This window comes from Pipra filicauda, unplaced genomic scaffold, assembly GCF_003945595.2.
Source record: "Pipra filicauda isolate LSUMZ 115617 unplaced genomic scaffold, ASM394559v2 scaffold23_size5868930_pilon, whole genome shotgun sequence".
Lineage (NCBI taxonomy): Eukaryota > Metazoa > Chordata > Aves > Passeriformes > Pipridae > Pipra > Pipra filicauda.
Window position 1 is genome coordinate 531,551 of NW_024104354.1, and position 27,569 is coordinate 559,119.

The 27,569-nt window shown below is 39.8% G+C and overlaps 1 protein-coding gene across 1 annotated transcript; it reads right to left on the reverse strand.

Annotated features, from left to right (window-relative positions):
• Positions 1-906: 906 nt before the first annotated feature.
• On the reverse strand, positions 907-27,499 carry LOC114001445 (vacuolar protein 8-like). Its single transcript, XM_027746609.2, has 14 exons — positions 26,973-27,499; positions 23,729-23,848; positions 22,660-22,779; positions 21,474-21,593; positions 16,387-16,509; positions 15,259-15,341; positions 13,877-14,002; positions 13,023-13,068; positions 11,727-11,860; positions 7,093-7,221; positions 4,992-5,106; positions 3,949-4,083; positions 2,628-2,753; positions 907-1,828 (listed from the first exon to the last, which is right to left on the reverse strand). The coding sequence occupies exons 1-14, from the start codon at positions 27,196-27,198 to the stop codon at positions 1,707-1,709; spliced, it is 1,725 nt and encodes a 574-aa protein (XP_027602410.1). The 5' UTR covers positions 27,199-27,499; the 3' UTR covers positions 907-1,706.
• Positions 27,500-27,569: the final 70 nt, after the last annotated feature.

The following is a 27,569-nucleotide window of genomic DNA, read 5'->3' on the forward strand; positions in this document are numbered from 1 at the left end:
ACTTGCACAGAGTCAGCCTATCACACCACCCCACCAGCAAGGAGGTTGAGGATGCACAAAAAGTTGGGAGCAGACAGAGCCGGGACAGCTGATCCTAGCTGACCAAAGGGACTTCCAAACCGTACAGTGTCATGCTGAGCATATAAAGGGAGGGGAAGGAGGAGGAAAGAGAGGGTATTCGGAGTTATGGTGTGTGTCTTCCCAAGTAACCATTACACGTGAGGGAGCTCAGCTTTCCTGGAGATGGGTGAACACCTGCCTGGCCCATGGGAAGTGGACACACAAGCAGAGCTTTGCTTGTGTGCGTGGCTTTTGCTTTCCCTGTCAAACAGTCTTTATGTCAACCCACAAGTCTTCTCACTTTTAGGGGGAGTGAACAAGTGGCTGCGTGGGGCTGAGCTGCCAGCTGGGGTTACACCACGACGGTCAGGAAACTTCTGAAATGTTTTCACAAGAAACTGCTATCTAGCAGCAGATTCTTGCTATAAGATGGTTCCAGAATTTCAGTATTCCAGCTAGTTCAACGTGAAGCTTCAGGAGGATTTTTGTATTCAAAAACCAGTGTATTGATCAAAGATGGAATTGGATTACTAATAGATTATTATTTTTGTCGTTATTATTTTTATGATTATTAGATTACTATTCTCTCACAAATTAAAACCTATATTAAAAAAACAGTGCCCCATAATTTCAAAGCTCTGTGCTACATTTTTTTTCCTGAAAAATACTGTTTTGATTGGCTAAGACTTTGTGAGAGAGCTTCTTCTCTGGAGGAGAAGGAAGGGGAGGTTGTCCCATATTCTGTATACATGTAAGAAAATTAGTTGAATTTAAACATATTACTAGGTTTTTTGTTTTACCTCTTTTTAAAATGAAGTATCAGCATCCAAGTACAAGAACAATTCCTAATTTTACCAAATATTTTTACTTTTTCCCTGTTGCAAGTACCTTTGGAAATAATTTAACATTTGCAGAACACAGATCTCTGTATTCAAACACATCACCCAAATAATTCATGGTTGCTACTGTATTGTATACATTCTCTGTGCAACATTTTACTTGCCTTAAATGTGCCTTTGCTCCTCTGCTGGAGAGTAGTGTCTATAGTTTGGACAAGGATCAGCCGGAAGGCTTGCCGCATTCTTGTCTCTTACAAATTTCTTGCGATTTCTGAACTGTCCCTCATCACTTACTTTCTGTAGTAACCTGTTAGTAGTTTTCTACTTTTATACTGTGGGTTAATTCAGTTATTTTCCAAAGACCCTGGAGTGTGCTCTGAAATAAGGGGCATGGAACAGAAACAAGATAAAGATGAATGCAGAGTAACCTGCATACTTGAGATGCCTCTTCAGTGGAATTGGCCTGTTATATGAAGAAAACCTCATGAATGCTTTTTTTTTTTGAAGGGGGGTGGTGGTGAGGAAACCAAAAACAAACCATGGAGGATTAACCAAGAATAACGAGTGTTTTTCACACCCCATTTGGAAAGGACCATAGTCTTGTCCTCAAGCACACTTAAGCAGCCAACCAAAATGTTCAAGGAATTGGTTTTTGACGTGCTCCAGTTCTTGTTATCAGAACCTCTCTTCTGTATGATGAAACTGCAAGTAGCAGGAAAACTTTTAACTACAGGAATCAATGAAAAGAGTTGTTTTCTCTGAAAGTTCAGACTCTTGAATGTGATAAGTTTTCATAAGCCATTTGGCTTAACTGTCTTCATGGCAAATAGCTGCCTTAAGGAGCTCTTGAGTTTCTTCTGTTTGTTGACGGACTTGCTCAAGGAGTTTGGCCATTTGGCTTTTTCTGAATGCTAATGAAAATTCTGGATCTGTAAAGGAATAACAGAGAAGGCAGAACAATATTCTTCTACCACAGAAGGCAGATACAAATTCAGTTTTCATCCCTACAACTATTCAAGATTGCTGCTAAGTTCTCCTGATCCAGATGTCTAAATGCAGCTTTATGCAGCAGCTGCATATCAAGTCATAGCAAGGTGTTGACTCTGGCTCTACATGTGTAAAGATATATGCTATATATTATATATATTTATTACCACATTAAAACTCTCATAAGTACTCAACTTTTACCCAAAACCAAAAAGACTAAAACCGGAAAAATATTAAGGAATGGACTTTAGAGTATGAAAAAGATGTGAGACTTCCCACTTTAATAGCAGCTAATCATGCAATTTGCTTATTTGCTTGCTTTATCAAAATAAACTGCTTTCAGATTTAAAGAATTTTTAGGTTGCATCTATTGCCAGATATATTGGATAAAAGCATCTGTACCTGAAGTCCTATTTCCCTGCTGATCAGAAAGCCTTTAGTTTTAAAGCGCACAAATAAACAAACAAAACCTTCCCACTTTTATCATAAGATACTCTTAGTTACTTTAGAACAGGTGTGGTAACAGCTACCCTTGAGATTATTCTGTTTGCTTAAGTGAGCAGAGCTAGTCCCCAGAGGAGTTTGCCCGGCACTGTCAGTGGTTGGACTCCATGATCTTAGAGGTCTTTTCCAAGCTTAATGATTTTGATTTCTGTTCCAAAGCAGTGCCTGCTTGCCACTGATAAGTGCAGGCAGGCTCTGAGAGCACCTGGGGGGCTCAGCCTAGCAGGAAGGACTTACCTTTTCGTAGTCTGCAGAATGTGGAGATGCCCAGCTGCTGAAACCGGATCTCTCGGTGGGTAAGAAAATTCTTGAGATACGCTTGAATCTCTCCAATGTGATGCTTCCATAAAAGCATCATTTTTTCTGCATAAATGGGAGGACCACTGGAGATCAATACAAACCTTTAAAACACTTTGAAAACTGATTTTTGTAACATCTGTAAGATCATTAATGACTCATCTACCTTCAGCTACAACCAGCATTACTGCAAAGACTGGCAAGGGACTTCCCTGTACTACAGCTTCTGGCAATATCGCTGATACTTCAGGTAAATAAAATGCTGAATGGGCTGCTGTGCTAGGAATCTGGTCCTTGTGCAAGGTGCCTGCTGATTTATGGACTGATAAGCCTGTCATACTAACCTGAAGTGATTATGCTGTTGGACTCTGTTCACTGCCTGAGAGTCTGCTCTGTTGCAAACCCTCAGTGGCAGAAATGAAACAGATTTGCATTTTCCCTTACTGGAGACTCATTATGGATTTCAGTCTTTGCACATCTAAGGTCTAAAATCTAACCATGCCTTTCTAGAGAGCATGGCAAGAATTATCTGAACACCTTTTTTTTGCAAGTCTAAAGGCTCTCAGCTGCATGGCACATGTATATTCAGCATAAAGCTGTTTGTTTGCTACAGGTAATGCTCTTTTTATTCTCTCTCACTGAAACTGAAAAAATTTTGACTCCATTCTTAAAAGCCACTTCACTGCTCCTGCTAACCTAGTCTAGAATTACAACAGCAGGATTTGGTTCGGTAAGAGCTTTCCTTTTGCTAGTCAGACAGCAGAGTTTATCTAGAATTTTGGAATGTAACCTCTGCTTCTATCTGTAGGGAATGCCATCACATTGTATATACTGAGAAGGAAGGTCAGTCAGAAGGATGTAACAATGACTTGTCTGAAACATGTTCTCATCTTTCCCATGGTAAGGAATATCTTAACTGTCTCCAACCTTCCTACTTAAGTTGTTTTTAAGGACCTCAGAATTGGCTACAGACTAGCCCTGCAGAATGGCAGTGCTTGAAGAAGGCAATGAAAATGTGATTCAGACCTTTGTGGTCCACTTTCATCCCTGGGCTTTCTCATGCATTCAAGCACTATTCTATTTCAAGGGTGACAGTAGGCACTTTTATGCTAATACATTTGTAGAGACCAGATGGAGGATGCTATAGGAACATTAAAGGTTGTTGGGTGCCTGACAGTTATCTCCTTTTGGAAAAGGCTAATTTCACTCCAGACAGCCGCAAGACTCCTTCAAAGCAGAGTTAATCCCATGTGACAGTTACCGTGACCTATCATGTGCTGGATGATGGAGGCAGCTTGAAAGGATGACTCAGTGTGTTCCAGTTGGCCAGCCAGTCTCACCAAGCACTTTGTCAAATGTTCATCCATCCATTGGACCATGTGTAGTGTGGCTCCTTCTAGAAGACAGAAAGATAAGAGAGTAGTCTGTAAACAGAAAGTCCAGTGCTGAAGAAATGAAGTAGAGAGTTCTGCCAGAAACCATACAGCCTAAATAGGGAATTCTTCATGCAGCTGGAGAAGCGAAATAAGTGCTGAGCTTGGTTAGTAAGTATGTTTAGGTTGTAAAAAAGGGTCATGGCCTGAGGTTATGCTCTCAGTAAGATAGGGCCATGGGTTTACTTCATATTTTGTTGGTTTTATGTTCTGAAACAATGAACCACTTTATGTACGATCCACTTGTAGCCTAGCAGGTTCAGTCAATCCAGAAGCTGCTGGGCACCTCTTGCAAAATTGAGTGTGACATGTTGCCAGTTACATGGCCGTTACACCAGATACAAGAGATGACTTGTTTGACAGACAATATTCAGTGCCAGGGCATGTTGGGAAAATTTACACTGATCCTTTCTGCCATAAGGAGGGCTGTACCTTTCACAACTGTTAATTTGGGATCTTTTATAAAATCCATGTGCAAAAAATTTCAAGAGAAAATGCTACTTTGTATTTTAGTCTTTTCCCCTTTTTATATTAGTTTTTGCTATTGTAAAATTATCTCACCCTGAGAAACTTGGAAATGTTACAAATAGAAGTAGACAGGCCATGTACAGCAGCAAAGTTCAGCACAAAAAAATCTGAGCAAAAAAATTTTAAGCAGTTCAATGAAAGAAAGTGCAGAGAGTGGAGCCCATATGTCCTGCCAGTGAATTGGATCTTGCTCTTGAATCTCGTGGCAAAACTCACAATGAACTTAAAGGGAAAGACCTAGGCTGTATGTCCATGTTCACCTGTGCTTCATCTCCTATTGGAATTAATAAAGGACATGTACGCTTCTCTGATTGAGATGTTTATGGAGAGGTTGCTTCCCTACCTTGCTTTGCAAGTTCAGCAAGGCAAGACGTCACGTAACGAAGGGAGTCCTCTTGAGTGTCGGTAGAAAGCATGGTCTGGAGGAGACCTTCAATACACCGGCTCTCCATGATTCTCTGCAACGAGGGAAAGAGATTGATGTTTAGCATTTTCTTTATGGTTTAGTGGATTCTGAGGACTTCAGAAGTACTGTAACAATACTGAGGGCTAAACCGTCAATAATGGAAATGTCTTCTCCCATTGTCACAACCACGTGACAATGCCTCGAACTGTTCAGAGATCATCCGATTTTGGGCCTTTCTCAGGGCTTGCTCTGTCTGTGGGATGTTCTCATGATCACCAATCATTCTGAGCTCAAAGAACTTCCTGACCTATTGCTGTTTTACCTCACTGTATGTTAGTAGTGAGCTGTCGTTGGCTTAAATCTTGCTGCAGAGGTGAATAAGCTGAGTGCTCCAGGGCAAAGCATTGGGAAATGTGGAAGGTTTTTAGTTTTCCTTGTTTGTCTTCAGGTCTTTGAAAACTATCTGGTGCTGAAATGCTCTGATCTGCAGAAATATGGGATGACCTCTCACTAGCAATGGTGAATTCTATTTCTGCAGAGAAATGTTACAAATTAGATGTTTTTGTGTATCCCTTATCTTTTAGGCTGAATCTGCTATGCCAAAAGTGGTGTTGGACAGCATGTCTCTGTACTGGGATATATGTTTTATAGACCGAGTTGAAAACAGGAGACTTAGCCTGTGCTGACCTGGATTAAAAGCACATGAGACCAAAAAATGAGTTCTGAATGCGTCACCTCACTGTGACTGGAACTGACTGGTTAGTAATGAATTTGAATCACAAAGTCATCTTTACTGGGAGATCCTAATAATGGAAGCTGATCACAGCTCTTTAAGTGAGCTCAGGTGTCTATCAACAAAAGAGAATATCTTTTTTTTTATGTTGCAGTTTTTAACTTGCTGCTTAGAGGTTGAAGATGGATCCAGCACTGCTGCCTTTCAAGCTCCCACGCTCTGTGTCCTGCTGGCATAAAAACAACACCGGTTTTATCTCTTGTGCCAAGGACTCTTCTGTGTTTTAGAAAGTGTTCCTTAGAATTGACCCTGGAAACCTGGCACTCCCAGTTATGTCTGTGTATTCACTTATGCAGTGAGAGCTAGGTAGTCTATACATTATAAAGCTTTATGAAGGTGAACCAGCTCCCGGCTGATAAGAGAATAAAGTCACAAAATCTAAGTACTTTAAAAAAATGACCATATTTGTCAAACTTTGAAAGGATGGTCCATTTTTACTCTTACTCTGGGCCTTGAGTTTGAGGGAATAGAGTTCCTTGAAAAACTTGATTGCTCAACTATTAGAAATTTATATAATTCTTATCTTAGTACCAGTGAAAAAATCCCATACTTTTCCTTCTGGCTAGTTTAAATGTCTGGAACTAGTGGCAATTGGATCATGAAAAAAGAGGAAAAGAAAGAACTGAGTTTTGAAAAGTGTGTACTAGGAAGTGGGACAAAGCAGAAATGAGGATTTAGGTGGTTGGTTTCCCACCCCCTCCCCCCAGTATTGATTGTTACTAATGGTACTATTTGATCAAGGTACTCTTAAAGGCAAGGAGAAAGGAAGTGCATCTGTGCATACGGATTTCAAAGCAAACTCAGCAACAGAGATCTTTATAACATTTTGGCACAACTGGTATCTTGCCAAACAGGTAAAATATATATCAATAGGTCAGGTTATATTTGACAATAAAGGGCAGCTGAAGCATGAGAGCTAGGAATTAAAGATGCAGCTTATAACAGACCTCAGATTTTCCTGGATAATTCCTTTAATTAGCATGAAATGTCTTTGCTAGAGGAACGTTTTATACCTATGATGCAGTCTTATTTTCATTAGCATTATTGTATTGGGAAAATATGAATAAACCCTCCTTTCATTATGGCACATCAGGTCCTTTTATTCATACCTAGAATTTTGTGTAGAATATCCTTGGCATATATTTAATTATCCACAGAAATTTTAATTTTTTTTAATGCTGATTTGATATAAACATAGTGGCAACCTCCCGGGGTATAGCTCAATGAAAAATATTGGGTACCTACCTGTCTGTTTTTGGAAAGGCTCAGGTTTTTGATGATACAAGCAGTATGTCCAACAATCACAGGGTCTGTTTTATGCACCGACAGTAACATCCCCAGGCTCTGCAGTAGCTCAGCACATGCCAGAGTGTCCTGAGAAGAGTAACCGGTATCTCAGTTACATCCAATATGGGCAACATATCGCAGCTTCACACAGCTATAGACAGGTCGATCTCAACTCTGAAAGAAGAGCATTGGTTAGCTCATTTAAACCAATGATCTGGCTAGGTCCAGTGCTTTTTTTCTCAGATATGGTCTACTGACTGGCACTGATGTACAGAGCACTTGCTGTGTAAGGCTGGAGTCTTTAAGGTCCTGTAGTTTATCTTTGTTTGCACATCAATTCCTTCCCAGAAGTTGTTCATAGTCAGGGGAAGGGACATGTGATCCTGACTGGAAGGAGAAGTAGTCAGGGTATATGTGAAAGTACGTGGTGAAGTAGCTGCAGCAGTGTGTCCTTGAGTACCTCAGCAATTCACCTTGCCTACAATAATGGGCTGTGTTTTTAGGCCAGTTTGTAATGAGGCACCACTTTAGTAACATGTTCTGAACAACATCTGAGTTTAAACATATATTTCTCTGCTGTCTGATGGATATTTTAGAAGGACTTGACTAAGTATCTCTCTCTGTAATCTTCCTCCAGTTACCACTAATATTAATTGAATCATTGAATGGTTTGGGTTGAATGGGACCTTTAAGACCATCTAGTTCAAACCACCCTCCTGTGGGCAAGGACACCTTCCACTAGACCAGGCCGCTCACAGCCCCATCCAACCTGACCTTAAACACTTCCACAGATGGGGTATCCACAACTTCACTGGGCAACCTGTTCCAGTGCCACACCATCCTCACAGTAAATAACCGTTTCTCCTAATATCAAATCTAAATCTACCGTCTTTCAGTTTGAAGCTGTTACCCTTTGTCCCATAGTATCAGATCTGAGTTTGGATTACTGCCCAGGTAGTTGCCTGAATAACAGTATGGATTAAGAGGGCACTGCTGTTTGTAAGAGAAACCTGACCCTCAGCCAGCTTTGGATGAGGTCTGCAGGTAAAAGCAAAAGATTTCCTCTTGGGAGTGTTTTTTTCTTTCAGTCTCCTTCCCTTAGGAATTTGAGTTCTTCATGCAGTTCTTCTATTTGTTTGCAATGAATTATATCATTTGTACTACTTAGAAACTGAGGCACATTAGCAGGGGAGTTCAATATAAAACAAGTCATTGGTCCTGTATGTAGTTGTGAAAAATTGTATAATTCTGAAACCTGTGAAATGTCGGGATTGCTAAAGTAGCGTTGAAAGGCAGATGTCTAGAAGTTAAGTTTAACTTGCATCTTTCTTTTACTTAGGTTAAATTGCAAAAGTGTATCTTATTTTCTTTTAATATCAGCTGACATCTTCATTTAACATTTATTTTAAACACTGTCACAACTAGCTATCCTAAAATAAAAGATGAAAATAAATGGAAAGGGCAGTGCTATGTCTAAACTCAGGGCATTTAAGGAATCCTATATGCCGACATGACTAAATTTTCTTTAATCTTATTTTTCCTTCTCTTCAAAGGCAGAAATAATATAAATTTAGATAATCTAATTAAATTACCATTGATGACTGTTTTCTATGCTTTTGGACCCGGTGTCCTCTTTTATATGTAATCCCATCAACTAAGATACTTGTATTTGATTTGCTACGGCCTGAGAGGAGGAAATTTTCTGTGGACTATAAATAAACTTTCTAATTTAAAATGACTTCCCTGCCAGATTCTTTTGTTTATTTAGGACCTACATTAGCAAGTGACAGTACTTTGAATTTTGCTGAACCTCTTTCTTTGGCTGGAATATGGTTGGGATCCAGATTTAGTTTTCTGGCTCAATCCTGCACAGTGCAAGAGAATCATGAGAAAACTGTGAGTAAAAATAGATTGAGTGGTTCAGATGGGTATTGATGTCATTTCCCCCAATTTTAGAATATTTTTTTAAAAAGGCAAGGAAAAGCATTCTAGCAGCAAGTGTGCTTACAATCGCAATGCTGCACTTGTACTCCTTACACAGAGATTTCTTGACAAGATAAATATTGCCCCTGTTTACCAGTTAGCAAGAAGGGAAGGCAAAGTTATTTTGTACCTGGAATGGAGAGTCAGTGGCACCATCTGCAGTAGACAGACCTCTGCCAGCCTGACTTCCAGGTCTTTGCTTAAAGGAATTTGAATCAAAAGACTGTTTTCTCACAAAGGTTGATTCTTTAGTGTTTCAGGGTTGGGCTGTCCTTGGGAGAACTGAATAAAATTCCCCCTGCAAGAGGGAAGTTTTCCAGCTCTTGCTGGGAATCCCTGTCAACAGCCTGGTCAGGGGATTGGAAAAAAGGGGCTGAAGCAGGGAGAGGAGCTCCTGTGAAACATTCCTGGGTGTTTGCTTCATGGTAACGAAGGGGCAGATGGATTCTGCCCCATTGTATCCTGGGTAGTATTTGTAATAATTCAAGCATCACTTGACTTGGTTGTAAAGGTTAGCTTTGTTCAGTGGTTTGTTTTCTAACAGTTGTTCCCATGGAGAAGTCCCTCTTTCACTCACAGTGAATTCAGCCTGAGTTAGAGAAAGAAACTTTGAAAAGATTTGAAAAACAGGCCAGAAAAGGCATGGAGGTGGGGAGCCAGGATATGAGTAAGGATAGGTCAACCTCTTCTCAGAGTGCCCTGGGCTCGCTTGCACAAAGCAGCAACATTCAGTACAACATTCAGTAGTCAGGGACAGCCGTGTTTGCTTGCTAAAACAAATTTTGAGATGTAGGTATTTCTCACTGGAGAATAAAGCCTCAAGGGTGATGCTTTGCTTTCCAGTCTCCTGCTGCTGATCCTTTTTCCCCCAAGAAGGATGGTCTGTTTCACTGCTGGTGTAAAAAGGATGAGCTCCCAGTGCCTTTGCTCCCACTGACGCTGCGCGATGGTTCTTTGTAGCTGGGGGTTTGAAGCACTGGTAAAGACAACTTTCAGGATCAGGGAGGAGAGGATTTGCAGGTACTCTTTGCTGGGAGAATAAAAAGTGTAAATGATCTTTGGGGACAAGAAAAGCAAAAGTGAGGGAAGTGGTCACAGCACTAAGCCTGCCAGAGTTCAAGAAGTGTTTGGGTGATACTCTCATGGTATGACGCTTGTGGATGATCCTTTGCAGGGCTGAGAGTTGGACTTGATGATCCTTTTGGGTCCCTTCCAACTCAGCATATTCTGTGATTCTGTGAGGACAATGTTCCAGCATAATGCCTCATACTGAGTAATGTTTTTACTGTGCAAATAGCCTCCAATTAATTTAATGTATTACAGTAGTAAGCTTGTTGAGGGCAAATTGTGTTTTGATTGTATGAGGCAGTTAGACAAGCAATGAGGATGTTTGGTGCTCATGCAGCCAGCACAAAACCTGTGAAGCCACTGTGCCTTTGAATAGCTCTAGTTGCTACTTCCCAGGCATTGAATTTACCCATTTTTTTAATCATGTCCCAGAGTTAGATGAGGTGCAATTTGGTTTGCACTGTGCTGTGTACAGGAAACTGAGCTGCTTGGCACCAAGCTTCCAATTCCCAGAAAAAAAATTCCAATCAGGCTGAGTATATTTAATCCACAAGAAGCACCTAAGGCCACCTATGGTTATTCAGATTGTCATTACTGTTCAAAGCAGGAAAGATTCTCACTTTTTTTTTGCTTTATGTACCCAACCTCTGACTATCTTAAAATGTTTTTGTTAGCTTAAAACACCTATCGAAAACTTTTTACATCCATGTTCCTAAGGATGTCTTTAATTAAAGAGAAAGCAGATTTAAAAATAATAATAATTTGTCAATATTTGCTGTAGTTTATTTCTAGTCAGACTTCTTCATGTATTTGCACTGTTAATGGTGGTGTTTACCCAGATCATGGGCAAAAGAACCATTCTGTAACTAAGGACATGAGGATATACAGTCCTAGTAAAAGTCCCAATGAATTAGCTAAAGATAGACAGGATTTCAAATTCTATTAGTCCCTCTTGTTGTTTTGATCCTAATTCAAAAAGTGTACTTATGAATAAAACTGTCCATTTAGAGAGGTAATGCGTATTTGCCCTTTATTTTGCACTGATGCACTTTAAATGAATGCTCTAAATTAGTTTCTCTGCTTTTCAGTCTATGGGGAAGTTCTGTAGCCAAGAATAACTTCCTTGGTTGCCCCCGTGGTGGCAGTCTCTCACGGTGCTATGCATCTGTCCTCCCCCTTGTACACCCATGTGGCGACCTATGGTCTGAGGACTGAGGGGACCATAGGGAGTTGCAGGGAGCACAAAGCAGTAGCCACATATCCAAGGAATCTGACACCCATCTCTCCCTCTACTCTCTCACTGGTCTCTTCTTTGGATCCCACTCACCACAACAGATGGCTCCTTGGGTAGTTAGTGACAGTGCAAATGCAGTAAACAAAGCCTTGTTATTTTTGCGTGGGAAAGAGAAGGGTTGGGAAGTCTCCCAGAGCCTATTGGTCATTCTCAAAATCCATTTCACATGCAGTTTTGCCATAACAGAGTGTTACCCCAGGCCAGAACTACTCTTTCCCTTCCATTCTTGGGAAATGACCTCCCCTACCTGGTTGTGCAGGTGCTGGGACAGTATCCAGAGCAGAGCGATGGAGGCACGACGCACGTCCTCGCTGCCAGATGCCAGGAGAGAGCACAGCTTGGACAGGACATTCTCAGCAACCATCTCGGCCTGGATGTCCGCTGGTTTGGGAAAATGACTGAGTCAGGGAGGTTCAGAGCACTGCAAGGAGGCATTCAGGCTCTGACTCAAACAGTTGACTGTGCCTCAGTGATCAAATTAGAGGGCACCTCCCCATCTCCACAAGATGGGACAACGCTAGATGTACGGTTAAAAAAATAAACCCTCATTCATTCTGGCTTCTTTTGCTGAGGGATTAATATAAGCTTGATGGCAGAATGTAGGTTTGGACACCCTCAGTCTGTATCTAAATGTCAAAAAGAAGAATGAGGGGAATTTTCTGAGTCCATCATTGGCATAAGGCCAGGTAAGAAGGTGGCAGCTTCTGTTGTACAGACAGAAAGACCTCCCCAAGCACCATCTATCAAGCAGAGTTATGGTTGCCAGGGGAGAGATCAGCCATCCCACTGAATTGTTATACCTCACTTGTCTCTGCAACCTCAGCAAGTGCTTTTGGGCACTAAAAGGCCCTGTCAGAGCAGCTAGCAGATGGCGAGGCAAATCTAAATGGTCAAGCAGACCAGGGGGCTTCAACCGCACCAAGGAGCAGCGCAGCAGTTCTTTCACTCTCAGCTCCATTATAATTGTGATTGCTTGAAAATTAAGCACCTCTACATTTTCTAGATGAACAACTCTACCCTGGACTGTGAGGCTTTAGCACTGACCGTGCCAGTCCTCCACTTTCATCTCCTAAGTATGTCATAGAAACGAAACCTGGACATTTAATAGGATAGGTTTTTATAAGCTGATGAAAAATGCTTGGGAGAAAATTATCTTTAATGATAGACAGAATCATGCCTTGGGAGAAGACAGGTCCCCTCAAGCAGCAATTTCAGGAGACATTCTCTCTCCTAAGCGGGTTTAATGCTTAGGAAACATGGAAGGGAAAAAAACTTAGCAACTTACTAGGGCTCTGTGCATAAGAAGACCTCTTCTGCCTTTCTCACTTTGTCCAGATATTTCCCCTCGCTACCTGGGAGCTCTGAGGCAGATTTAGTTAGGATATGCACCGCACCCCCTCTTCCCCTAACATCCATTTAAAATGTAGAAAAGAGGGTATCTCTTTGCTTTCAATATGAAAAGTTCCCAGCCCACTGTGCTTACTCTGAAAGGCAGAGAAAGAAAGAAATAGTGTGGTTTGTTTATCTCCAAGATATTGCTTACCACTGATAGCCAAATTTCTTAGGCAAACACATGCCTGGCTTGAAACCTGCTTGCGCCAAAGAGGGGAAAAAAAAAAAAGGAATGAGAGAAGGAGAAAAAGAGCAGTTTCAGTAATGCATGTTCTTGCCTATTGTACACAAAATAAACATGACAACTCTAACTTCAGAGAATATATTTTGGCATATGATTTTTTTCAAAGTTTTGATGAATTTTCTTCAACCTCTTAGTATCAGTCATCCTGTTGTTGATGAAGAAGAGCCAATGGGGTTCAGATGTTGGTTTTGGTTTAGAATGTCAGATAAGTTACAGGAAAATGAAGGGAAAGGAATTGTCCCATTTGCTTTGCCTTTTTTTCGCCTCCCTTCTACACAGTGTTTGAGGTTCCACCCTTTAAATCCTGTACTGTGGCTTATTGAAGTTCCTTTGATGTGACTCCCAGCAAAGCAAAATTTTCAGGATGTTATTCCTCGAAGCTATATAGTAAAAGTTCCAGATACCAAAAATTAAAAAAAGTAGCATGAAAGATGCTTGACACCTCCTGTCACAGACACAATGATCAAAGCCAGAGCCTGGACAGGGCACTTCACACATGTAGTTTCAAGTTAATAGCATACAGGCCATCCTAGTCTAATGGAAGTGTCCAGGGCAGTGGAACAACTTTAATGATTTCCCTTTGCTTTCTCCATACATTGACCTTGTAGAACCTATGTACATAGCTGTAATACAGCTGTCTTTTCTCATGGGTACCTGTACAGTAGGTAAGCAGAATGGTGTGAGGCTGAAAACTGGAAGCCCAAGTTTATAGCTCTACTTCAATGCTAAGCCTTTACACAAAGGAAAAGCTACAGCTTTACCTTGTCCACAGAAGAGGATAGGAGAGAGATGAGTGTCCGTAGCAGGAATCTGTCACCGGGTCTCAGCAAGGCTTTGTGGTGCTGAACGTTGGCTGCCACGTTGCTTAGGGCAGCACAGCTGTAATACTGCAAAGGACCAAGAAAAAGAGTAGAGAGAGAGGAGGTCACAGTGGTGTCGTGTTGAAGAGAATACAAATAAATTGGAGAAATGCTCATATTTAGAGCTGAAGAAAATAAAAGTGCTTTTTCATCTTAAGGGTGTTTATTGGGTGGATACAACATGCTGCAGCTACTGCAGCAGTCCTGCTGTGGCATGTTGTACAAACTCATTAGGACCCTGGCTATTTGGGAATGTCCTGTGCTGCTGCAACGACATGGCTGCTGGCATCCAGGTCATCTGCATTTACTATATTATATGTTTCCATTGATTTACTTAAGCTGGATGTAGTTATTGCCCTAGCATGCCAAGAGATCCTTTCCAAAGGATTTAAATATTAACGCTGGGGAGGACTCTACATATAGGAGTATGTATTACTGGAGAGGTATAATTAGAAGAAACAGGCTGAACTGCAGACAAGGAAATTTTAAGATGAATCTCAGAGAAACCTGAAAATGCTGAGGCAGTTTGCAGAAAGCAATTCCAGAGGGTCCATCCCTTCAGACATTTAAAAAAAAAACTGAATAGAGATAATAAAACTGATGGAGAAAACTATTCTGTGCTACTCAGAGGACTGAATGAACAAACTAACGAATGGTAAGGCTTACAACTCTGATTCAAAGCTTTTTCATCACCATACTTTTGAACCAAGACCAGTTCTCTGCTGAGTATGCAGAATCACAAAGAGGTATCTTTGGTAGGCATAAAAGAAGATTTCCAGATATTTACAATGATAAGAAAAAGATCTTCACAAGTTATGTGTTCTCAGAACACTTAGCAAAATTGCTTAGAGTGGAAGATCAAGGTTAGGATGCAAAAAACCCAAAACAAACAAAAGAAAAAGACCCCAAAAAACACCAACCAATGAACCAAAAAAAAAAAAAAACCAAACCAAAAAAACAGAGGAAGAGACTATCTGCAACTTGTCTGATGATCTGAAAGACATAAGAAGGTAGGCACACAACAATTCTGTTCATGCATTAATGTGTGCTGGCAGACACGCTTCTGCATCATAAACTTTCTCCTGAGGAGCTAGACAAGTTGAGTATTTTGAATATACATTATCTGACTGAGCTGAGTTTCACCAAAATGCTCTCACATGTTTTCTAACTTCTTTAAAGAAACCTTCCTTCCTATCCACCTTTTCACTTCTACAGACTGACGTCTGCACTCTCCTTACAGTCACACCGTTACTGTTTTAAAATGTGACCTGTTTGAGCCATACCTGCACTTCTGAGTCAGGAGATTCCAGCAGCAAGGCAAGAAGTGGTAGGGCTCCTTCCTTGCATAGGACCTGTTGGATTTTCTCTGCCATTAAAAAGGAAAAAAAAAAAAAAGTACTGTAAATGTGTCTTTCCCCTCTCTTCCTTCTTATCTGGAGGCACCGTTCAAAAGAGATAAGCACAATCCTTGGATTCTAGAAAGTGCTGATGTCCAAATATATGCCAGCCAGTGTGACTGGAGAGTATATAATTTAGAGCTTGTGCAATATTGCACTTTGCAGATATTTTAGCAAAACGACTAGAAGGCTGCCTGATTAAGCTTTTGCTGGTTTTATGCTAAAAACTGTTCTGAGGATTGTGATCACTAGAGAAGCTGAAAAGCCTCAGATATTGTCTTCACCGTGTTTTCTGTGCTTCAAAACCAAATTCTTTTAAAAATTCTAAATAATAACAGAATTGTATTAGCCAAGTGTATAAGTTGTTGCCAACAGTTTCTTTCCACAAGGTAGAGTTAAGAGGTGTTACTCATGACTTTATCATTTAACTCTGTGGAATAATGGTATCATCTAGGTAGGTGAGATTTAATGCTGGTTTGTTTCAGAGTTAATGTATGGTTATGTACATATAATTGCAGAGGACCAAATAACTGCTTTTGATAAAGCTGTTAGCAGATATCCCAGGAGCCTTTAATGTCTGACCCATAATAGTTATATTTTGCATATTCCAACATCAAGTTAGTTAGAACAAGTAAAAAGTTTGTAGAACTTGATTTTGTTTGATAAGATTCTGAGGTTGCTTCAAAGTACTACCAAATGTGCTGCTAAATTTTATGCCAAGTTAGGTTTTTAACAAATGTTTTTGGTTCTTTTTTCTATTTCTTTGATTATTTAAGTATTCATACACTAGCCCCTCGGAGTTGAAAATCAATCCTTTCTGTTTTGTTATTAAGCAAAAAAAGGCCTGTATCAGCTAAACTTAAATCATCAACCTATGGTATCAACATAAATGCCATATGCAGAGGAAATGACACTTAGATATGCTTTAATCTTGTTTTAACCCTTTGGGATTGTTTTTCTATCAGTGAGAAATTTTCTTTCAGCAATTTAGGTAAACCATTAGTCCGAAAGTACCTGATTGTGTGAGGTTGAGAATAGCACCAACTGCATTTTGTTGGACTCTGGGATCATAGGACTTGGCAAGAGACAGTAGGGGTGTAACTCCTCGAGCAGCACCAATAGCCTCTCGGTTGGACTCTGGAGAAAAGAATCAAAGAAAGAAATACTTAGTGCCATCCTACTGTGAGCCAGGAGCAGGATAACTAGCGGGAGTTGTCCTTCAGTGTTTGCTTCTCTGATTCTTTGGTATATATCAAAATTTCTCCACATCCTCAGAGGAAACTGTTAAAAATTCCAAGAGCTAAATAGGAAAGAAACCAACTCATGAGTTCTGGATTAGCTATAGATCACAGCTGGTTCAATGCTTTTGTTTTGTGACTAGGATAAATTAAAAAAAAGGACTGTAACTTAAACAGGTTAACAAAGTGTCATACTTGCCTCATACCCTTGGTATGTCTGATCAAGCTATTCACAGTGTGACAACAAAAAACTACATAATTAACCGCAGGTAAGATTGAATTCATTTAGTAGGGTATATTCAGGGCCAATTTCTCTCTTTGAATGTCCCTATGTCACTCCTTTGACAGCTACAAACAATGCAGAGGTTTCTAAAGACAGAATTTGATTTAACCACTGAAATTTGAAAATATGCTTCTTCTCTGAAGTGCTGGTGATTCCTTGCATGGCAATGCATTAAGTTGTACAGTTGTATCCTGGAGTAGAAGGAGAATTCAAAAAAATCTGCAGAGTCCCTTGAGACTCTTGGATAAAAACTGGGGGAAAAAACCAAAACCTATAATACTTAATGCTGTAAAATTAACTATATACAATAAAATACTATATAACATATTTATATACTATGTATATAAGCATACTACATATGATGAAGTTATACTATGTTATGAAATATAATTTAGAAGAAAGAATCTGCTTTTAGTTCTGAACTTCCTGAGGGTAGCCCCAGCTGTGCCGTACAGAAGGGAATCCTTCTATTATGCTCTTCCTTACCCCTTTACCATGAGGCCATCAAAACATTGGCAACAAGTAACCTGCTGCCACACTAAGACAACTATGGTCCTCTCCCCTTTACTATCTTATTTCTATCTCTATATTTTCTGTATTTGTATCTTATAAGCACATTAGTGGCTAATTTTGAAAAAATAAGGTGTTGGCAGTGGTGTTCTTTAATGTTGATGAGATTTATATGGGAATTAGACCATTGATTAATTCTCTTCATGCCATAGTATACTGCAGACTATTCTATAAAAGGAAAAAGCAAAGTCTACATCTTTCATTGTTTATATAAGCCAAACTGCCACTGAAGACCATAGGAGTTTTCGTAAAGTATTGCTTCATTTACATACATTTATAGACAGTTTAAACAATGGCCAGTCTCTGGAAGTTTGCTGAGAGAAACATGAAGCAGAATAGAACAAAAAAAAAAAGAAGGTATTCAGATAAGATCAAGTCTTCAGGTGCCAACTAACTTAGGGAGTTATGAGAACAAAACTCTTATTTTTATACCTGGAGCCTATCTAATAGGGAACTGGCACAAACAGATAATCCAGGATATTTATTCAAGTATAGTTCAGATAGCACCAGTTTAATATGCCAAGACAAGTAATCTTCTGTCATCATATGAGTATTTTATACTCAAGGAAAAACCTTTTATCCTGGAAAAACATTTTGAGCGAAATAATTGTTCTGGGAAGGGTAATGTATTTAAAAATAGCTTTTCCATGTAGGAAGCTATTATTCTGGTGAAATATTCTAGTCCATTTCATAGACAAACCTTCCTCTAATCTAAGCCGCCTACATACTATTCTTTTGTTTCCCTCAGCAGAAGCAGAAATTCTTTTGTGTGGCTCCAAGTGATGGAAACCAGTCTGGTGTGATGTAAATTAATCAGCTGAGTGAAAAAGGTAAAAGGATTGAGAATTCAGGTATCACTGCTTCCTTCGCTCTTGCACACAATACACTCCATGAATGTTTGTAAATGTGGGAGAGAACCTCATATTTGAGCAAAGGGATTAGAACCATTTGGACTTGGGCAAATTCTTTCTTCCGTCTAGATAGATATTGTGGATGAACACTGTTTTGTCAACTTATGACAGACTGGTTGGAGAGACCTATCTCACCAAGATGTGTAACTGTACTATCAACTCTGTCAGAGATGAGACAGGCTAGATCTAGACGTTTCTCTCTTGGACCACCTGTTTATCTTAAATAATGCAGTCCCTCCACTGATGCCCCTTGGAATGGTTTTTGAAGGAAACCATGTGTTCAGATGCTACTCTAAAGTAGCGAAATCAACAGCATCTACTCAAGCTGTGTTTGAATAGCTCACCTCAAAACTGCATTTATAAATTCTTTCTTTCTACTCTCTGACATTTGTGTGCTTGAAAATTCTTCTATCAGAACAGCTTTGAATGTGCTCTACACTCAGTACATCCTCATTTTAGCTTAATGCACGTGTTCAGGCCTCCCTAAACCCTGAAGCTGTGAACATTTAGTTCTGTTCTGGTATACTTTGAGAAGAGTTCTTATACCAGAACTGATTACTTTCACTCACTGATTGAAAAGCTGCAGATAATTACAAAATGCATGTGTCCTTTTGCTGCATGGACAAATACTGGTGTTGGAACAAACTAACCTTCAAATCATGTTCATCTGAATGGGTTGGTTTGCACTTCTTATTTTTGGCTACCTATTGCAGCAGGTAAGTACCAGACAATACAGCTTACGCATAACTTGCAGTCACATTGCTAAACAGCTTCACTGTGTGCATAGTCTTGCATGCTTGTTGCAGCAGAATTAAGACCGTTCTTAGACGCAGAATTTTAGTCACCTTCAAGCTATCTAAGGATCTTCCTAATTTGATTGTGCTTCCATATGTATCTTTTTGCATTAATGGCTTACTTGAAAGACGTGACCGAACAGGATACTTTTATCAAGCAGATACTTCAAAATATCATAGTCTGTGAGTTAAAATTTAAATAAACCTTAGAGAATTGCCTCTTGCTTTAGTCTCATTGCTGTGGTAGCTAAATATCATCTGAAAAACAAATAGATAGACCCAGTCCCTCCAAATCCTGATTTAACTGGGACAGAGATACTCAACACCTATCAAATGCCAGGCAGCAACCCAGCCTATTCACTTGCAGGACTGCCTACCTTTCCTGTCTAGTTTGAAAGCTTCTTGAGAGCTTAATTTGAACTACTTGTGCTCAGAAGGACACTGGCACTTAAGCGAGTGTGCAAAGGCATTATGTGACTACCTTCAACAGGGAATGAAGGTGGACTGATTCTGGAGTAGCTGAGGGTTCCCTATATTCCAGGATAAAGATATCTAGAAGGGAGAGAGTGCCTTCAGGACTAAGTAACATCCTTAGGTCCCCAAACAAGTCACTTTCTCTGTGGGCTACTTAAAACAGGTGAACGGATATCTCTGTAAATTTTCAGGGCCATAACTTCACTGACCATACACAAAAAAAGTTCTTCTAGTGCCAGGTACCTAAAATTTTAGTGATGCCATGCCTAATTAAGACACTTAAATGAGGCAAGTTGCATTCCACACAAAGTAATGTTGTATGCAGAATTCTTAACCTGACTGTAATAAAATACAATGCCTAAAAATAAGTTCCTAAGGGAAAAGTGTTTAAAAACCTGAAAATACACACACAAAAAAAAGGTGAGATAAAGTGCAGATCAGCACTTTCATGTAGTTGCATCCTGCATTCCCTTTTGCAACCTAAATACTTAAATGAGAAATTAACACTGTCATCATGCTTCTCTCAGCCTTCTGGGACAACCTCCCATTCTGTAGAGGAAAGCTGGTGGAATAAATACTACAGGGAGGGAAATTAATGTTATTCATGGCTTTTATACAAACTTGTACACAAATTGTACAGTAGAATTGCACAGTTTGCACAAGGTAGAAGTAGTCAGACTAACTTGATAACCTTTCTTTTGGTAACTGTGGTTGAACTGTCTGAATACCAGGAAAATATTTATATTATGATATGAAATATGCATAGTTAAGCAAAAGAAGTTGATGACAAATGCAAGTAGTACATGATGGATAACAAACTGACTGAAACCAAGCTGGCAACAAGTTTTGCTGAATGGGAATGACCACCTGGAGTAGGCTACAAATGGAATTCCACAAGGACTGGTCTGTAGCTGGTTTTGAACCAGAAAGTTAATACAAAGGTGTGAGTGCAAAACTGTCAATGAAGTGGAGGACTGGAATATTTTACAAATAACAGACAAGTTAGAAAACTGGAGCAACAGAAACAGAATGAAACCTTATAGTACAAAATGCAGGGATGTGCACTTGGAAACAATTGTGGTAGACCCTCAATTAATTGGTATCTGCTGGAAATTGCAGCAGAGGAGGAGAAAGACTAAGTGATTAAGTCAGCTGCAGGATGACAACATCACCATGGCACGCTCACCAAAACGGTGGGTGTTAGTTATCATGAGATGTACCACAAAACATATTTCCCTAGGTGCCACAGCTGAAATACTGCACATTTCTGGTGACTTCGCTTTCAGAAGACATGAATTCGAAACGGAACTCCTGCAGCATTTATGTACATCTTGGGACTGTAACAAAAATGCCTGAGGTCTATGGTATCACAATACAGCAGATGCAAATGCTATGTTCATTCCTGGAACATATCATTTACACCCAGAAGGACTATGAAGATGAACGGAGAGCACTTACAAGGAGTCTTAAAAGAGCTTGGCTTTCTTGATCTAGTAAAATGAAGGAGCCTCATCAGCATAGACCAGAGAGATAGAACTACTGAAGCAAAAGCCAAGGTAGACATTAATTAAGATAAGCTGGTCATGAATATATTTAGGATGAAAATCAGAGAAAGGTTTGTAATCATAAGAGAATGAAGGTCAGAAACACTAAGAAAAATTCCTTAATTGGAATATCAAAAGGCTGAATTTATGATGTGGGAATACCAAAACTTGCTGCTGCATCTTATGACTCTTAAACCAAATGTAAATAGGTTGTTTTTTCTTGAAATGTGATCTAAGAGTTGAATGAATTCATTGCAGATGATAAAGGGAAAGAACAGCACACTCACCTGAAACAGCCAAAGTCATGATGCAGGCACAGGAATTACACTGGACAGTGGGATCCTCTGACTCAAGTAGATCCAGAATTGGCTCAAGTAAACCCATTTGAACAACTAATTCTTTGTCAACTATTCATAAATTCAGGAAAAATAATGGACAAATAAAAAAATAAATAGTTAGTGCCTCTGTGGAAAGAATATATCATTCTTGTGCTTTCAGAATCTATATTATGATTATATAAAATAGATCTAATGGAAACAGTCTGATAGCCACTCACAGTCCCTAGCTTGGTTTGCTCGATTCCTCTTCAGACTCATGCAAGAGTGTAAGAGATGTTCAGAAGTTCTAGGGTAGAAGGTCCCAAATATTTCTGTTAGCAATTCTGTTTACAAACATAAGGGTAATTTTGGAAAGAGCAACTGCAGCTTTCCAATAGGTTCAACAATTTACTCACCACTCCCCTCACTCTTTGTTTTTCTTCCCTTTAAATATTATTTTTTACTTGTTAATAAGTGACATGATATTATTTGCAGCAAAATCCTTTAAAAAAAGCAAAGAAAAAAGCTAGCTTCACTGAAGACTGATCCCATCTTCTGCTGTTATGGGATTGAGTGATGGAATACTTGTGGCCCAGGTGCCAGGAGTGAAGTAGTAGATGCAACAAGGACTCCGTTGACCAGGTGTGAGGTGTTCATGCCCTGTCTATCAACATAAACTTTATTGGGAAGTTTTTCTTCTGCAGATCCCAGATCCTATTTCAATTCCATTTGCCCTGTTAGTTACAGAAGAAAGTGAATTCTACTAAATGTTTTAACTTTTTTTTTTATCTGCAAGAAATTAAGGTCCCGTTCATAAATAACAAGAAAATGAGCACTGTCTCATAGATAGAGTTTATTTCTAATAGTTTTATCTGTTGTTTGAAAGGGCAAGTGTTGGGCTCTCAATCCAAGAACGAGAATAGAATTCCCACACCAGTCTGGGAATAATTTATCAGCTTTTGTGCACAGACTTAAGAACTCTTGCCACATGATATAATCAGCTGGAGGGATCTTATATGTCTTGGTGCCACTAGAACACGGAAAAAGTGATTTAGATTTGTGTAGACCTGGGTGTGTAGATGTGCCTTCCTTCTACATGAGTCTGGCTGAAGAGATACTTTTTCACCTGAAGAGAGATGCGCTGTTAATTACTCACTATGTCCTTCCAGCAAGAAGTTGACAAGGGACAAGGAAGACATCTGCTGCACCTCCAGGTCAGCAGACCGTAGTAAGGCATAGAAGGGTTCCAGATGCTCCACAGGCAGGGGGATGTTCACTGCAAGAAAGAGAGGAAATATTCATGAGTCTCATTGCTCACCATAGTCACATTTTTCCCTTATTGATCTTAAGCCTCAGGTGCTCCCATACATAGGCTGAGTGGTATTCCCCTTCATTTAAATTCCACTGCTATTAGCAAACAGGGCAAGTTTCCTGAAAAGGTTTTGAATAATCAAGTACTTCAAAAACATCACGGGAAGGAAAGCAGTATGCCTTGCTACAAAGTAAGTCATTCTGCCTCACAGCAGGTCCTTGTGTTGTGGCTACCTGCACATTTTATACAGCAAAAAATACATGGGATAAAGTTATTACACCAAGTGACAGAATATTCTCTTTGAAGTAAATTTAAGACAAACAAATAGATAATAAATTGCAACCCGCTTGTTGCTGGTATTTCTACCTTTTTTTTAGAGCCCAAAGTCTTGCTAGAATTTTATTTGGGATATCTAGGTTGACTCCTAACCATTTACAAATTACCTCAGGAGCCAAGTGCTCCCACAGAATAGTTGGGATAAAGGAGAATGTTTCCTTCATAAACTTTCACTACAATCTGGCCTCTAGAACTTTGTCCTCTTTCAAAAACTATATAATATAAAATATTAACTGGTCACTATGCCCATTTCCTTCCACTATATTTTGACTGTGTTGCTCTCAGGAGATTCAGTATACACTAAGTACTTTGAGTTCTGCTGAGTTTTACAGAAGTATTACAATTACATAAATGACAGTCTTTTATAATCATAAGAGATATCTCCTCACAGCAAAACCGTGAATTGACTCTGTCTATATGGCAATGACAGCATTTCCATTTTCCTTAGCAAACACCATAGCATGGAAAAAAACCCCAACAAATCTTTCCTTAATAAATCAAAGGAAATTTCACAGTTGGAAATAATACTTTTATTTATAATTATGTGAAAAATTTCTAATGCACTGAGATAACTTACTGTGCTGACTCATATGCAGGTAATAGAGGGCAGCTGACTGCTGTAAACCTGGGTTTTCTGAAAAGGCTAAGGTCCTCAAGGCCTCCAGGGGGTCCTTTCCAAGGGGTGACATTTCAAAACCTAAAGATGTACAATGACAGCACAGGCTTAATTACACCCGAAAAGGGTTAGTTTACAAAAATGCATTAAAATTTATAGCCAACCAAACACATAAGGATTTTTGTACTGCAACAACTCCATAAAGCCCATCTACCCTTATTCATGTTTCCATGAGCAGAAGCAATAGATGAATTCGGAATAACATGTTCTTGGCAATGCCTCTTATAAAGCTCTCAAAGCTAGTGATTCAAAGCAAGATAAATTATAATTTTTAAACACTTTTTTTTAATGTTATCTAATATAAATGGAGGTGTTCTTGTTCTCCATAAAAATCTTTATCTTTTTCTGAATTACAGAAGATCTTTGTTAAAAAAAAATCTACTGAATGTGGTGTTCTTAGTTATGAACTATAGAAACAGTATATATTTTTAATTTACTACATTTGAAGTTCACTGCGTTTTCAATCTTGGGTATTACAATAATACCCAATCATTTTTTACAATAAAGAATTTAAGGGAATAGCAACATGGATTGCAAATAGTTTTGCCTCGGGGTCTAGCATGAGTCTACCTGTACTTAAGTATGATAGTTCCCCTATGAATAAACCAGATGTTCAACAATAGCCATCAAGCAACAGCAGTCATGCGTGACTTCTGAAAGTCACTGTATAAAATAATGTGTGGAATGGAGCAGCTGAGAGGAAAATAAAAGGGACGTTGAACCAATGCTCAGTAGTATGAACTGAGCTGAAAAGGTAATGTAGTACAAATTGACTGGTGAAGCACACAATTATAAGATATATTTTCAGGCAACAGATTAAAGCCGTGCATTAATGACTGAAATATCTCTATGAAGCATATCTAGCTACTTTACCTCCCATAGGAGAAAGAGATGTGAGGGTTGCGAGGGATAGGAGCTTTCATGCCTCTGTGCAAAACTCAGCCAATATCTCATGCCATTAGAAGCTGCTTACATGTCAAAACTAGCAAACTCCTACTTTCAGGATTAGGTAAGTGAGCTTCACAGAAGAACTGCTTCATACAAAGATCAATTTTGTTTAATAATTAACAATACACACAAAAGGAAGGACTGGCCTGTGTGTGAAGGTTTTAGAGAAAAAAAACCAAAAATCTCTTCATGCGGTTTAATTCTGGTCCTTACACACTGACTATCTGAATCTTCCACATATCTCTGTTTTTGTTTGGGAGAGTGATAAAGCAGAAACCACTCAAAATCTTCACCTGCCTATAATATCAAACATTTGCCACCCTAGCTAACAGTATGATGATCAATCATGAAGTCTCTCCTTGCATGCAAATTGTTCAAACACTGGCTTCCTGCTTATTATAATTTATTCAGAACTAAGGCTGGGCTTGCTCCATCTTGGAATAAAATACACAGGTGAATGTTAAAGTAAGAGGGATGTGTCTTGGTTCTCTTTGTAAGGCTTCCCTGCCTCCATCTATCTTGGCACCAGGATTTGGCCACTCAGAAAATTAACCTTGGTTCTGCTCCTTGGGTGCTGTGTATGTCCTGTCATGGACAGTGGGACCTCCCTGAAAGCACACATTGCCATCTGTCTACTGCTGTCAGAGAAGCTCTACGCTTCCTGCTGCTGTACCCCAACTCCTGAGGATTCAAGCCAGACCAGCCTTTTGAAGACTGATGTGAGAGAAGAAAGGATCTCTCCAGGAAAACATACACTTAGTCTTTACAGGAAGCACCAGAGGGTGCTGCAAGGGGCCATTCTGGCCCCACCATTTTTTCCAGAGCACCCCTTCATTACACCTGATCTATCAGCTGAGCTGGGATACTGCCAAGACAATCTCTTATACAGTCAGGAGCATGCTAGCCTTTGAAGAAAAAGTTCAGCCGTGGAAGATCTCCACTGTATAACAAGCTAAAAGATCTGGCCCTATTCTGGGTATCAATGTCAGGATTTAACCAGTGCTTAAGGTGCAACAATTAGTGAACCATACTAGCAGCACAGGACCCACCACTTTCATGGGTAATGACACCAGCTAATACCAGCCGAGGCTAATTCACACACGTTGCCAACAACCAGCGTCACAGCAATTATTGCAAAGGTTGTTCCGCAACAGATTATTTCAAACAGCGTTAACTGTGTCACAAGGAGGAAGAGCGTCTCTCCTGGTTCCCCTCACATGTTAGTTTTATGTTCCCAAAAAGGCAGGTAAAGGAATAGCAGTTTCTGTTCCATGCCTTTCACACAAATGAAAGTAAAAGGCTATGCAATTCTGTGTAGTAGCTTTAGACCAAAGTAGCCAAACTTAAAATAATATACCCAATCAGCTGTGAGACACAGCAAAATCAAACAAGCAATGGCCCCTATCTAAGCTTGAGACAACGACTGTTTTTAGGCTGGACAACTGACAAAATACACTCATATAAGATGACTGCAGCAGTGAAATAAAAAAAAAAAAAGGTTTCTTATTGATATTGTTGTATCTTAGGACAGGACAAAGAGGACATCACAAATAGATACACAGGGGAATTAGGCAGGTAGCTTGTAAAACAAAAGAGATAGATGAAGAGTTATTGATACACTTTTATTCAAGCAGAAACCCATGACTGTGCTTAAGCCTGGTCTCTAAAATATTTGCACAAAAGCACAGTTTCTTAGAATCCTGGTAACCCAACTATGCTTGTCCCAGGGTGACTTTGTGACCTTCCCCATATATAGCCCAGACACCCCTAGCACAAGTCCAAGTGTTCTGCAACCAGCCAACATGGAGGTGTTCAACTGTGCACATCACACTGTGATCTACCTGCTCACAGCTCAGCACTCAGGTCTTGGCACAGCTCATCTCTAGCTCCGTGAGCTCAGTGACTGACTTAAAAGAACTAACTTCAATCACTAGAAGGACTCACTTTTATGAAACATGGGTTATGTACTAAGAGTGGTAGCAGAGCAAGAAAGTGACTGACCATTTCTACCTAGATCCAGCTGTGGCACCACTTGAGCTCTTGGTGTCCTGTACACAAAGAAAGTGCTCTGTTGCTCTGGCCTTTCCTACATCATCACCAACTGCCCGTGCCAGAGCATATAGCAATCTGCTCTCAACCCACAAAATCAACCTCCTTGTTCTTTCACAACCCTTTAGAAAAAGACAAGTCCTCTTACCGGTTTCAATGTGCTGCAGAAACTCCTGTGCTGTCACCCTCTCATGAGGCTGTAGGATGGGCTTGTACAGCTGTCTGGTTTTAGAGCTGTTTTGTTTTAAGCAGGAGCATTTGCTTATCAGAATCAAGCATTCTTTGACACTGTGCACCAAATCGGAGGACATCCTCTGAACAAAGGCTACGAAGTCCCGCAGCAGCTGCATGCATCGTCCACATAGTTGACCCATTCTTGTTCCAACAGCAGCACCAAGCAAGAAGAAAACTAAGGAGATGAAAAGTTTCTTCTCAACTTGTCCACTTTTTGCACTAGCTAGCTTCCTCAGTGTTTGTTCCGTCTTACAGAAGCTAACATCACACCATATGCGACTGCTGTAAAGCAGACAATCTTCTGTGTCCAAAAAGCTACATTTTACAAGACTGGTTCCTGCAGATCTCCCAGAGTGTACAAATTATTATTTAAAAGGATTCTTCAAACACTTTGCTTGAAGAAAAATAAAATAATGACCTAAATACAGTTTGTGGAGAACCCGGAGCATCCACAAAAAACTTCATGAGGTTAGAAAAGCTCTGGAAAACGCAACCTCAGTTTTTGTAAGAC

Excerpts from the sequence above, each read along its gene's own strand:
- LOC114001445 (XM_027746609.2), bottom strand. The coding sequence starts at position 27,198 with ATGGGTCAACTATGTGGACGATGCATGCAGCTGCTGCGGGACTTCGTA. Across the intron at positions 22,780-23,728 it reads CCTGCATATGAGTCAGCACA|TGAACATCCCCCTGCCTGTG; the intron begins GTAAGTTATCTC and ends TCTTTCTTGCAG. Across the intron at positions 4,084-4,991 it reads TGCTGAACTTGCAAAGCAAG|AAGGAGCCACACTACACATG; the intron begins GTAGGGAAGCAA and ends TCTGTCTTCTAG.